Source organism: Protomyctophum parallelum (genome assembly GCF_964188405.1).
Source record: "Protomyctophum parallelum genome assembly, chromosome: 18".
NCBI classification, from domain to species: domain Eukaryota; kingdom Metazoa; phylum Chordata; class Actinopteri; order Myctophiformes; family Myctophidae; genus Protomyctophum; species Protomyctophum parallelum.
The window spans coordinates 22,986,109-22,998,793 of record NC_139716.1 but is presented as its reverse complement, the minus strand read 5'-3'; the positions used below and the strand labels follow the sequence as shown (position 1 = coordinate 22,998,793).

Sequence of the window (12,685 nt, the reverse complement as noted above, 5' to 3'; positions counted from 1 at the left end):
TCGATTGATAGAATTGTAAAATGCGGCCTGGGCCAGGCACCTTGGCTGGTAGCCCAAGTCTGGCAGAGTGCCGCGGGTTCGACTCCCGATCCCGACGGCCTTTACTGCATGTCACCCCCCCCCCCATCTCTCTCCTCATTTCCTGTCAGCCTACTGTCTGTCCCTCTATAAAAAAATAAATGCGTAAGCCACAAAAAAAACATTAAAAAAATAATTGTAAAACGTAGCCGTTTGATTGATAGAATAGTAAAATGCGGCCGTTCGACTGATAGAATTGTAAAATGCGGCCGTTCCACTGATAGAATTGTAAAACGCGGCCGTTCGATTTGAGGGATTTCTGTGGCGGGGGAAGTAGTGTCTAGGGCGACATGAAAAGAGCAGGATAGGGATGGTGGGAAAACACATAGTATACAAATAAATAAAAATAAATAAAAACCTAATAATAATAAGAAGATTGATACAAAAGCCTGGGAGGCTGCCTCCTTTGTTAAATGTGTCTGCATGTCCGGGTCTTTGGGTTGGGCACCAGGCTAAAGTGGTTGTTGGTCAGCCGGTGTGCGCTCTGGATCAAGGTTCATTCACGGGTGTACGGACAGGGAAGTATGTACAGTATAGAAGACAGGGAGGAAGTAAAAGAACCAAGAGCGGAGATGGTTGAAGAGTAGAGGGGTAGCTTTAATGGATAGTTTATAGGGGTTAGAATAGTATAAGTGCAAAAGAACGGAGTGTGTTTCTCTACCTGTGTGTGTATGCAGAGTTTCAAAGTTTAAACAGCTGTGGAGCTGTTTATCACCTTGTCTCTGCGACCGTGAGTGAGTGAGTCAGTGTTCTGAGAGCAGTTATATACTGCCTGAAGCTTTAATTAAAGTCTCGATCTAGCCAGCAGGGGGATTCAAGTAGAGCACTCAGTGAGTGGTCTATTTGTTCTGCCTGATGGCAGATTAAACATTCAGATCAAAATAGTCACTCCCACCAGGTCTTAAAAGTACCCACAGAGTAAGAAAGACAAACAGAGAAAATACAAGATGACAGAATATTAGCAGAGAGTGTATAAAAACAATGCAGACAAACAGAAACAAGCTATAACAAAAAACACAGAAAGGCAGTGGTAAAAAAAAAAAGGAGTGAGAATGAAAGATAGTTTTTAAGGGGTTAGAATAGTATAAGTGCAAAAGAACGGAGTGTGTTTCTCTACCTGTGTGTATGCAGAGTTTCAACGTTTAAACAGCTGTGGAGCCGTTTATCACCTTGTCTCTGCGACAGTGACATAGATTAATTATATAGATATTCCACTGTTAGGTTATTAGGTAGTTATGATTCATGATGACTATTTGTATGTACAGGTATTTGATGTATTACCATGTGTTGTTCGTCTGCTAAATAAAATAAATACATTAAATAAATTAAATTGTTGTACTACAGCAATTCAGTGGCAGGGTTCATCAAACAATTATGCAGAATGTTATTACATATCTGATTAGCTATGAAGAAGCTCTGAAAAAAACGAACAAAACATTCCACATCAATCAACAAAACCGATATTTTTAATCTGTTAACAGAAAACAAACATTTGGAACAATGTTTAAGTTAACAGAGAACATTTTTTGTTCAATATTTAAAAGGTGAAAATAAACTATACACACTGTATACTTATATACAGAGGAAGTAGGCCAACATAAAGATACATAAAATGAAATATATCTATAGACAAAATAACAGATACGCCTTTGGTACATTGAACTACCGGTATTTGAACATAGTAGTGAAATGAAGCGGAATAAACCATATTATGCACTATACAACGAACATGTGTATGTACACTTGAACTATGTAACTGAAAAGCATCCGCTTGAAAGCACATCATCAATCAGGATTAACTTGTTGTTGCACGTTTCTAGAAGAGAGGGGAAGATATCATCAATAGATTAATTTAAGACGTGGTAAAATACAGAAGAACGAACTTCATTTTAGGAAGAGTACTACAAGCCACACACACACAAGGCACAACCCTTGAATTACCACTTATCGTGTAACATGAGCATCTACAGGGCTCAAAGGGTTTGACACAAAGGGAATAACAACACAGAGTTGAGTGCAGTGTTGATTTTGATTTTTAGTCATAGTCTCTTGAATAGTTTTAATTTAGTTGTAGTCACATTTCAGTCACCTGTAATGTTTTTGTTAGTCTAGTTTTAATGTGCCGCGCTGAAACGCGTCGTGAGGCTATTTTCAGCATGCAACCAAGTGTAAAATGACTGGATCTCTTGTCCACTAGTCCCTTCCTAACATTTTAGTCTAGTTTTTATTCGTTGACGAAATTGCCAATATATTCAGTCTTAGCTTTAGTCATCATAGCTTAGTTTTTATTTAGTTTATCAGTGAAAAAAAGGTAGTCGACGAACATTTTTCGTCATAGTTTTAGTCAACGGAAACACTGGTTGAGTGCGTGTGGCTTGTGTCCCTCTTGGCTAGGGACGAATATCAGTGTCTTTGATGACATGAACCAAAACGTACCAGTCTTCTTCCTCTGTTCTGTCGAAGTCCGCCAGGAGTCTGTTCACCAGAGGTAAGTGGACCAGCTCTCCATTCTCAGCATACAACAGAACCGTCAGTTCTGGCTCTCTGGCCTGGGGCGACGCACAGGAGGAAAGAGGGGCCACGCACGGGAGGAAAGAGGGGCCATGCACAGGAGGAAAGAGGGGCCATGCACGGGAGGAAAGGAGGGCCATGCACGGGAGGAAAGGAGGGCCATGCACGGGAGGAAAGGAGGGCCATGCACGGGAGGAAAGGAAGGCCATGCACGAGAGGAAAGGAAGGCCATGCACGAGAGGAAAGGAAGGCCATGCACGAGAGGAAAGGAGGGACAAACGGCCATTACGTTTCATTTCGCTGCTATGCCACTAAAATGTGGATTGCTCTACAAACAGCCATTATGAATTCCTTGACTCCTTCAAAAGACACTCCTTCAAAAAGAGCACCTACGGACAGCTGCAATTCGAAAATATGTAAATTAAGTCTGAGAATAGTGTAATGCTTAATCATGGATCGTCCATAGTTTTTGTATATGGAGAGAGTATGTTTTGTACTCCATCCGTGTGTGTGTCCGTTACCAGCTAATCTCCGGCACCATTAAAGGGACACTTCACCCTTTTTGCAAAAAGATATATGTTAATGATATTTAGGAGCTTTAGAACACTTTCCTGGGGGTCTTTATGTGTGTAATATGTGGTTTTAGATATTTTAGATTGTATCAGTGAGCCCAGTGTCTCTGATGTCATGGACACTGGGATCACTTACTTCCTGGACTACATGTGTACTCAGTAAGACAGACCTCCCCTATCCACAAGGAGGAGCAGTGCACCAAAGTATTTTGGGAATTGTAGTCCAGGAAGGAAGTGAGACCAGTGTCCATGACATCAGAGACACTGGGCTCACTGCTACAATCTAAAATATCTAAAACCACATATTACACACATAAAGACCCCCGGGAAAGTGTTCTAAAGCTTCTAAACGTCATTAACATATATTCTTTTGCAAAAAGGGTGAAGTGTCCCTTTAACCCAGTCGATGCCAAATTTTGCACACAGATACCAATGTGGATGTAGCACCACCAGGAGGCCAACTTTTGTAAAACACACCTCCAGATTTTGTCCAAAAATCCCGCAAATCGTTACACAGTATCCTTATAGTCACAGGTGCTCAAGACGGATCTGTCCGATATTTCATATTCCGTCCAAATTGGATAACTTTGGCTTTCAAACTTTGCAGGACTGGCCCGTTTTGAACAAAAAGCCTCAAAATCTTGAACACAGTGTGCAATTTACATTAAGTCTTTCATGCACTTTTCTACTAGGCTCAGGAATATATCCCACCCTTTTCACATTGGCCTATATAGTGCCAGCACAGGTGGAGTTTTGCAAAACACATTTTTGTAACAAAATGCCAGAAATCATCCATTTAAGGCATAAGAACAAATGGCACCCTTTTCACATTGGCCTATTATAGCACCACCAGGAGGCCACAACCAGATCAGGTGGAGACCTGTGCCCCCAGGGGCACCTTTTCTATTTTGTATATATTATGTTTTCTGAACATAGCTACAGATCCTGCAACAACAATCATCAGACATGAGTGTGTGTGTGTGTGTGTGTGTGTGTGTGTGTGTGTGTGCGCGCGCACCACGACGGAAGCAGATATCTTTCCGTGCAGCAGGTCGATCATGACCTGCGCAGCCTTGACGCTCCACTCTGGACGGTAGGGCAGCATGTCCGTCTCCCGGCTGACTCGCGGAGGCCGGAAGCCACTGAGACGCACCTGCAGCAGTGGCGGGGAAAGAAAAGTAGTTGCATGTTTTAAGCTTGAATGCCTACAGTTTATGGCCGTCTTTAGAAAGTACTCGTTATGCAGAATGTCTCATTTCAAGTTTCACGTCGAAACATAATTTTGAAAATAGCCGATCTACAAGCTCACAATGTGTCGCATCGCAATGCATTGTGAGCTTGTAGATTGGCTATTTTCAAAATGTAATACATGGCTGAAGTACCGTAGTTAAGTATGTTTTGTAATAATGATCAAAAGTAACTAGTAAAAGTTTTCAAATAAAAAAGTACAAGTAAGTACAATAGCCTATTTGGATCCGAGATGTCGTGGAGTAGACGTAAAAGTATCTAGAATATACTCAAAATGTTACTTAAGTACAGTACTTAGTCTACCCCACAAGGGTGAAATCACCCCTCAAAACCCCTCCCATATGTCTGTCAGAAGACGTTGAGGGTTGCTTTCACCCAACCCCTAGTCTGCACCACTGACCTTCAGAGCACTGGCAGGAAACTTCAGCAGCTCAGCAGGAATCTGACGCAGCCTAGGGTGGGGGGGGGGGGGGGGTACACACACAAGACAACAATAAATGAAAACTATAGATCCAATCATCTACAGTATATTCAACCGTACTTATCCGTAGTCGGGTCGTGGGGGCAACAGCTCCACCAGAGAGCTCCAGACTTCCCTCTGCAGAGCAATATTAGTAACTTCCTCCTGGGGGATCCCGAGACGTTCCAAGGCCAGTAAGTAAATATTCCTCCAACTGCGCCTTGGTCTGCCCCGGGGTCTCCTCCCAGTGAGACGTGCCTCGAGGACCCTCCCTAGGGAGACGTCCGAGAGGCATCCTAACCAGATGCCCGAACCACCTAAGCTAAACTATAGATTTTGTTTTTAAATCCCCAAATGGATTAGCTCCACAGTACGTCATTGATCTGCCAACTCATTGGTTTTCAACAAGTGGTCCGGGGACCACCAGTGGTCCTTGAGGAGGTTCCAGGTGGTCCTCAGCTAAATGTTGGAGTTGGAACTTGGACCCTTATAGATCTTTAACTCTCTTTAACCAAATTTAGCTCTCAAGAGTTACATTATTGTTAAACATCTGCATTACTTAATTTACAAGAAGTCTACACAATTAGAGAATGTAGAATAATTGTAATTTTGATCAACTTTTTCCTGTAATCTCTCCTAATGACACCCACATCAATACAGCATGGAATTGTGGACAAAATATTATCCAACGACACCAAAAATATTCTTTAGTTTTGGGGTCTGAGAGGCTAAACATAATCAAATGGTGGTCCGTGGCTCAAATGCAGAATAAACTAGAACTGCACTCTGTCGAGTGCATACTTGCTTGTTGCACACTAGTAGGCCAAAAATGCCCAACTAGTGCGCAAGCAGAGCGCGCAAGTCCTTTCGACCGCTGTAAACTGTCAAATCTCAGTATCTCTGTGAAGGAACGTTTGAAATGTATAATTTTTAGATGTAACTATTTGCTACCTACCTACTTTATGCATATAAACACCTATTATTATTAAGTATGGTTCAAGTTTCTATCTATATAAGAAATACTGTTTTATCGTTGTAGATATATTCTGGATCCCTTTTTAGTTTTTCAGAGACAAATAAATCATTGATATGTGTTGAAAAATAGGCTTCAGTGTGGAGGTGTCCAATGATCTAGATCTTTGTGTCTCCAACAGTCCTCGTTGCAATATGTCCGTCTTTTCTCTGTGGATAGTGAGGCCAAGGCGTGTTGAGATGGCTGAGACTATGTTTGTCTCTTTCTAGATCTTTGTGTCTCCAACAGGTCTTGGTGTGGAGGTGTGCTACTGATCTAAATCTGTGTGTCTCCAACAGGCTTCAGTGCGGAGGTGTCCAATGATCTATATCTTTGTGTCTTCAACAGTCCTCGTTGCAGTATGTCCGTCTTTTCTCTGTGGATAGTGAGGCCAAGGCGTGTTGAGATGGCTGAGACTATGTTTGTCTCTTTCTCGGAGATGGCTGAGACTATGTTTGTCTCTTTCTAGATCTTTGTGTCTCCAACAGGTCTCGGTGTGGAGGTGTCCTACTGATCTAAATCTGTGTGTCTCCAATAGGCTTCAGTGCGGAGGTGTCCAATGATCTAGATCTTTGTGTCTCCAACAGTCCTCGTTGCAGTATGTCCGTCTTTTCTCTGTGGATAGTGATGCCAAGGCGTGTTGAGATGGCTGAGACTATGTTTGTCTCTTTCTAGATCTTTGTGTCTCCAACAGGTCTTGGTTTGGAGGTGTGCTACTGATCTAAATCTGTGTGTCTCCAACAGGCTTCAGTGCGGAGGTGTCCAATGATCTATATCTTTGTGTCTTCAACAATCCTTGTTACAGTATGTCCGTCTTTTCTCTGTGGATAGTGAGGCCAAGGCGTGTTGAGATGGCTGAGACTCTCTAGAAATTTTAACTTAGTTTTTGCATATATAATTATATACTTAGATATATACTTAATTTTGCACACTACACTAAAGTTAACATTTATTGTTAAATTTTTGACACTTTCGTTACTTTTATACATCCCAGAAACATAATGTTGTATTACTTACATCATCATTGAGAGCAGTTATACAATAGCAAATTGTGCCTGATCTGTCTGATATACTATATGAAGTATGTAGTTGTAAGTTGATTAGTGGTATACTGTCGTTACTTTGCGCCAAAACAGCAAATCTGTGCCTGGTTTTCTGGGACCAGATTACACAAATGACCATATTTCTTACGTCATCATTGAGAGCTAGTCATACATATACACAACACGTACTCTGGTCCCAGCACATCAGGCACAATTTGCTATTTTATGTTATACTGATTATGTATATAGTATACGTATGACTAGCTGTAAATGATGACGTAGGACATACGTATACATATACTATATAGAGTGTGTAGTTGTAAGTTGATTAGCGAGCGGTATACTGTGGTTACTTTGCGCCAAACACCGTGACAGCTGTCCCGCCATTTGATGTTTATGCAAGAAAACAGCAAATCTGTGCCTGGTTTGCTGGGACCAAACGACCACAAATGACCATAATTTCTTACGTCATCATTGAGAGCTAGTCATACATATACACACACACCACGTACTCTGGTCACAGCAGATCAGGCACATGCTCTAAATGTTGACGTAAGACATACGTATACATATACATATACTATATATATTATGTAGTTGTAAGTTGATTAGCGGTATACTGTGGTTACTTTGCACCAAAAAATTTGACAGCTGTCCCGCCATTTGATGTTTATGCAAGAAAACAGCAAATCTGCGCCTGGTTTGCTGGGACCAAATGACCACAAATGACCATATTTCTTACGTCATCATTAAGAGCTAGTCATACATATACACACCACGTACTCTGGTCCCAGCAGATCAGGCACAATTTGCTATTTTATTTTTACTGATTATCTATATAGTATATTTATTTATTTATTTATTTGACAGGGACAAAGCTCATTAATCAACATGTCAGTTTTCACATCAATGTAAATGGGCCAGAGTTAGCCGAAGCTAAATTTCATCTGTAGTCCCTGGGCAGGCTCTTAAAAAATGAATGAATGATAAAAAGAAGGACAAAGTGTAGTGTGCCTGCACACAACACCATGCGTTGATGCCATGTGTGCATATGTGCAAGCACCCAACACTACGTCCATACAAAAACACAATACAATACAGATAAAAGAAAGACAAAGTGTAGTGTGCCTGCACACAACACCATGCTTTGATGCCATGTGTGCATATGTGCAAGCACCCAACACTACGTCCATACAAAAACACAATACAATACAGATAAAAGAAAGACAAAGTGTAGTGTGCCTGCACACAACACCATGCGTTGATGCCATGTGTGCATATGTGCAAGCACCCAACACTACGTCCATACAAAAACACAATACAGTACGGGAACAGATCGACATGGTACAGGGGACAGAACAATGGCAATATACGTATATATATTACGTATATATATACGTAATATGACTAGCTCTAAATGATGACGTAAGAGATATGGTCATTTGTGGTCATTTGGTCCCAGCAAAACAGGCACAGATTTGATGTTTTTCTGCATAAACATCGAATGGCGGGACAGCTGTCACGACGGAGGAGACCGGGCGAAAACATTACTTGCGCGCTCTGCTTGCGCAAGTAATAATGTGCCTCGATGTGAAAAGGGTTGAAAACCAGTGTCATAAAGCCATGGCTTCATGTGGATTAGGATCTTACTTGCTGGTGGGCACGGTGTCGTCCGAGCCAAAGTCTACGTGTTGGACCAACAACGCTGGTGGATCCACGCCCACGAAGTCCATCAGCTTGGACCGGTAGTACCTTCCATCACCGTACTCTGCCAGACACACACATCCTGAGCACACACACACACACATTAAGGACTATCAAAGTTTGCATTTTCAATTGAGTGCTATAGTGCCACCCTTTGGCCAATGGCCATGGGCCTCGCATGGTCACCGTTTGGCATGGCCCTCTACCAGATTACCGTGTAACTTTGTGACTTCTTGGTCCCTTAAAAATTACTTCACAACAGACACAAAAAGTAGATCTGCATTGTAAACCAAGTTGCAACAAGGTGATTTACCCAAGGGGTAGTTGGAGATGCGTTTCAGACAGCCTTTATGTGCATTCAGTTTGTTCATTGCAGACTCCAGAGTCTCTCCGTTCACCAACACAGCATCAGCCTCTTCCACAGGCACCAGGAACACCTGCAGAGTACACCTCGTTAGTCCACACAGGCACCAGAACACCTGCAGAGTACACCTCGTTAAAATGGTAATTGGTGCATTCATATAGCTCCTTTATCCAAGGCGCTTTACATAGATTGTGCATTACATTCACCCATTCACAAACACATCCATACACCGATGGCGGCAGAAACCATGCAAGGCACCAACCAGCACATCAGGAGCAATTAGGGGTTCAGTGTCTTTCTCAAGGACACTTCGACACCAACTCTGGGGGAGCCTGGGTTCGAACTGGCAACCTTGTGGTTACCATCCAGCCACTCTATCCCTGAGCCACCGCCGCCCCTCGTTACCTCATCACGTGTGATTTATATCTGTCCCCTTCTCCTGTCGTCGTGACAGACTAAACACTCTGACACAACACCGGGAGCATGAGGAATTAATCAGAATATATGCGCCTGGGAAACAAAATCCTAGCCAGGTTGTGCCATATAACCACACCCCGCTTCTGTGGCCAAGTGGCCGCGGAAGTGCCTCTCGGCCTCTCGCCTCCAACAACTGCGGACTAGACCTAAATATATTACTCTATGGACTAGACCTAAATATATCACTCTATGGACTAGACATAAATATATTACTCTATGGACTAGACCTAAATATAGTACTCTATGGACTATACCTAAATATATTACTCTATGGACTAGACCGCAATGGAGGCCCGCCGTCTCAAGCGAACTTGAGCCATGTGAGAGAGATACCACAGAGGTGAGCGAGCAAGTTGCCATGTCGAATGCTGCGAAGTTCTCTTAGCCGACTCGGGCCGTTCGAGTTGCGAACAGATAGAATGGTAAAGTAGCTTAAAAGCTGAAGAATTTAGAACCACACACAAATCTGGTCCATCACACACTTGCATACGGATGATTGAATCTTCTCTAAAAACTTAAACATGTGACACACACACACAAACACACACACACACACACACACACACACACACGCACGCACGTTAACTCAACCCCCATCAATTAACGTCCCCACAGAAGACCACAGTGGTGTCTGGGTACGGTACCTCGTTGGGGGTGCAGAGATGTTTCACCCTGACCCTGAAGCGCTCTCCCTCCTTGGGCAGGCTGGGGTAGGAGAAGGGACCCAGCACCGGTTCATGTTCCATCTCTAGACCCTGGACGTTTAAAATGGCACCACTTAACCTTCTCCCTTCACAGCGTGCAGTGTGCTTTAACGCACGCCAGTGGTTCTCAAAGTGGGGGTCCATTTGGTTCCATTTGTACGCTCTCACAGTTAAATTAACAGTGATTTTACAACATAAATTCAATTGGAGTCCCAGAGATAGAAATACCATTAAATGGGGGTCCGTAGCCTAATGCATATCAAACTGGGAGTCCTTGAAATTGTAAAAGAAAAACTCTTGTAAAACTCTTCTTAGTTATAGGGGTCCCCGGCATATCTTTTCAAATGGGGGTCCGCAGGCTAATTAGTGTCAATTTGGGGGTCCTTGACATGAAGTTTGAGAAGCACTGGTTTACGGCAAATAAAATGTGTGAGTGCTGCAGGACCGCCTGCGCAGCAGGTATTTTCATAAACAGAAGTCTTGCAGAGTTCAAGGTTAGAATGAGTGCCATGAGGGTAGTTTTGTTAAGTGGTCAAGGAATTAAGAGAGTGACAAGCATGTGAATCAAAGTAACTAGATTAACAAACAACAAATACATATTTAAAACAGTACCTCCTCAAGAGGTAGTTGTTTTAGTGTTAACAGTAGTGTCAGTGGTGCTACAGTACCTCAGCGTCTATATCCCACTCATCCAGGGAAACGTCAGTGGATGTGATGGTGTATTCCTACAATACAGACACAGACACACATACTGTCAACGTTGCATTTAGAAGATAGCTTCTCAAGTTAAAAAAGTGCTGCTGTCACAATGTGTAACGATTAGACATTGTTTCAATGTCTAATCTAAGCCTAGACCGCAAAAAAAACAACCTTTTTTTAGATCATTTATATCGCATTTTACGGCCATTTAGACGTACTGTATATTAGACGTCTAAAAGCCTGAAAAACTCTCCGTGGAATATTACACCTTTTCTGTGAGTTTATTTTTTGATTTCAAGCATGTTAAATTAAAAAGTCTACTAAACATACCTGCTAACTGAGCTCAGCATCATTGTTCTGTTAAGAAGTCATGGAAGGTTGCACTTCCTTCGTAAAACAAATCTCGTCACCAAAGACTTTTCAAGTCAATCCACATTGAAATGTTAACAATGTAACATTCAGTGATATTCAGTGTGTTGAAATATCAGTAGATAGTTTGATAGTAACAATAATAATATGGATTGTGTTTCATTATTGTGCCTACTCAAAGCGCTTTACAATGAATGGCCCAGTCATTCATACATTGGGAGGTGAAGCAGCGAACAGTCGATGCCAGCGTCCTCACTTCTCACATTCACACACCAATGGTGGCACGGTGGGGTTCAGTACAAGGACACTTTTGACATGTGTGGACAGGAGGAGGAGCCGGGATTCGAACCGCCGACCCACAGATCATTGAACGACCTGCTTTACCTCCTGAGCCACAGCCGCCCCATGATAGTAGTATGATCACACACAGACACAGTCACACACACCTACCTCCTGTAATGGAAGGATCTTGTCCACAGTGGCATGCAGATGGACACCTATCTCCTGTAATGGAAGGGTCTCGTCCACAGTGGCATACAGATGGACACCTACCTCCTGTAATGGAAGGGTCTTGTCCACAGTGGCATTTAGATGGACACCTACCTCCTGTAATGGAAGGGTCTCGTCCACAGTGGCATGTAGATGGTGGCACATGATCCGACTCAGACTCTGTCCATCCAGGGAGATCTGGACCATCACACAGCCACGCGATTCCAAAGGCAGCTCCTAGCAACGCACACACGCGCACACAAAAACATTCTAAATTTCATCATGCTTTAGTAGCATGTGACCTCAGACCAGTCAAACTAGGGTTGGTACCCAAAATGCCGGACTTCACATTCTGGCACCTTTACCGTGACCTGCATGTCCAGCGAACGTCCCACCAGCAGGTTTCTGAGCAGAGCCACTGCATCAGGCTGCCACGCCCTGTCCACCTATATAGACACACACAGCTCAATGTTGTACTCACACACACATCAATAAAGTGATGTCTACATCTAAATGATGCTGTGTCTCAGACGCATGCTTGCACACTCGTCTCTTACTGGGATGAGTCCATACAGCTGGCAGGGGATACAGAGCTGAGGAACGTCCTCACACAGCAATTTGGGATACACGTGACAAAATGGAAAGTTCTCCACTTGGCCGCTGTCCACATAACGCACCTGAAAAACACACACACACACACACACACACACACAATGTAATTTAACTAAACGTTGCTCTCAAGAATGTTTTTGAAAACATTTGAAGCGAGAAATTGATTCCATTTGATCAACACTCACTTCCTTGTTTCTGAGGCAACTTGTTGCGCTATAGCTGCGCTCTAGGGCCAACTTGGAATACTTTCATTACCGTAAGCAAGGAAATACTTTGTTTTGTTCTCACTTTTGGGTCACTTAATTAATGTATGTATTAAGTAGCCGTGTAATAAGCGGGATAT

At 42.8% G+C, this 12,685-nt stretch overlaps 1 protein-coding gene across 1 annotated transcript in view; it reads right to left on the bottom strand.

Moving 5' to 3' along the window:
* Window positions 1–2,468: 2,468 nt before the first annotated feature.
* The window catches only part of LOC310875597 (RING finger protein 17-like), a gene marked incomplete at both ends in the record, with an annotated part of 41,000 nt that continues 30,783 nt past the window's right edge, over window positions 2,469–12,685 (bottom strand). The window contains 10 exons of the mRNA XM_083788889.1: window positions 2,469–2,627; window positions 4,180–4,314; window positions 4,810–4,861; window positions 8,575–8,710; window positions 8,942–9,065; window positions 10,114–10,224; window positions 10,842–10,898; window positions 11,845–11,967; window positions 12,096–12,176; window positions 12,288–12,407. Of these exons, the coding sequence (XP_083645015.1) occupies window positions 2,469–2,627; window positions 4,180–4,314; window positions 4,810–4,861; window positions 8,575–8,710; window positions 8,942–9,065; window positions 10,114–10,224; window positions 10,842–10,898; window positions 11,845–11,967; window positions 12,096–12,176; window positions 12,288–12,407 (1,098 nt within the window). The remainder of the gene's footprint in view (window positions 2,628–4,179; window positions 4,315–4,809; window positions 4,862–8,574; window positions 8,711–8,941; window positions 9,066–10,113; window positions 10,225–10,841; window positions 10,899–11,844; window positions 11,968–12,095; window positions 12,177–12,287; window positions 12,408–12,685) is intronic.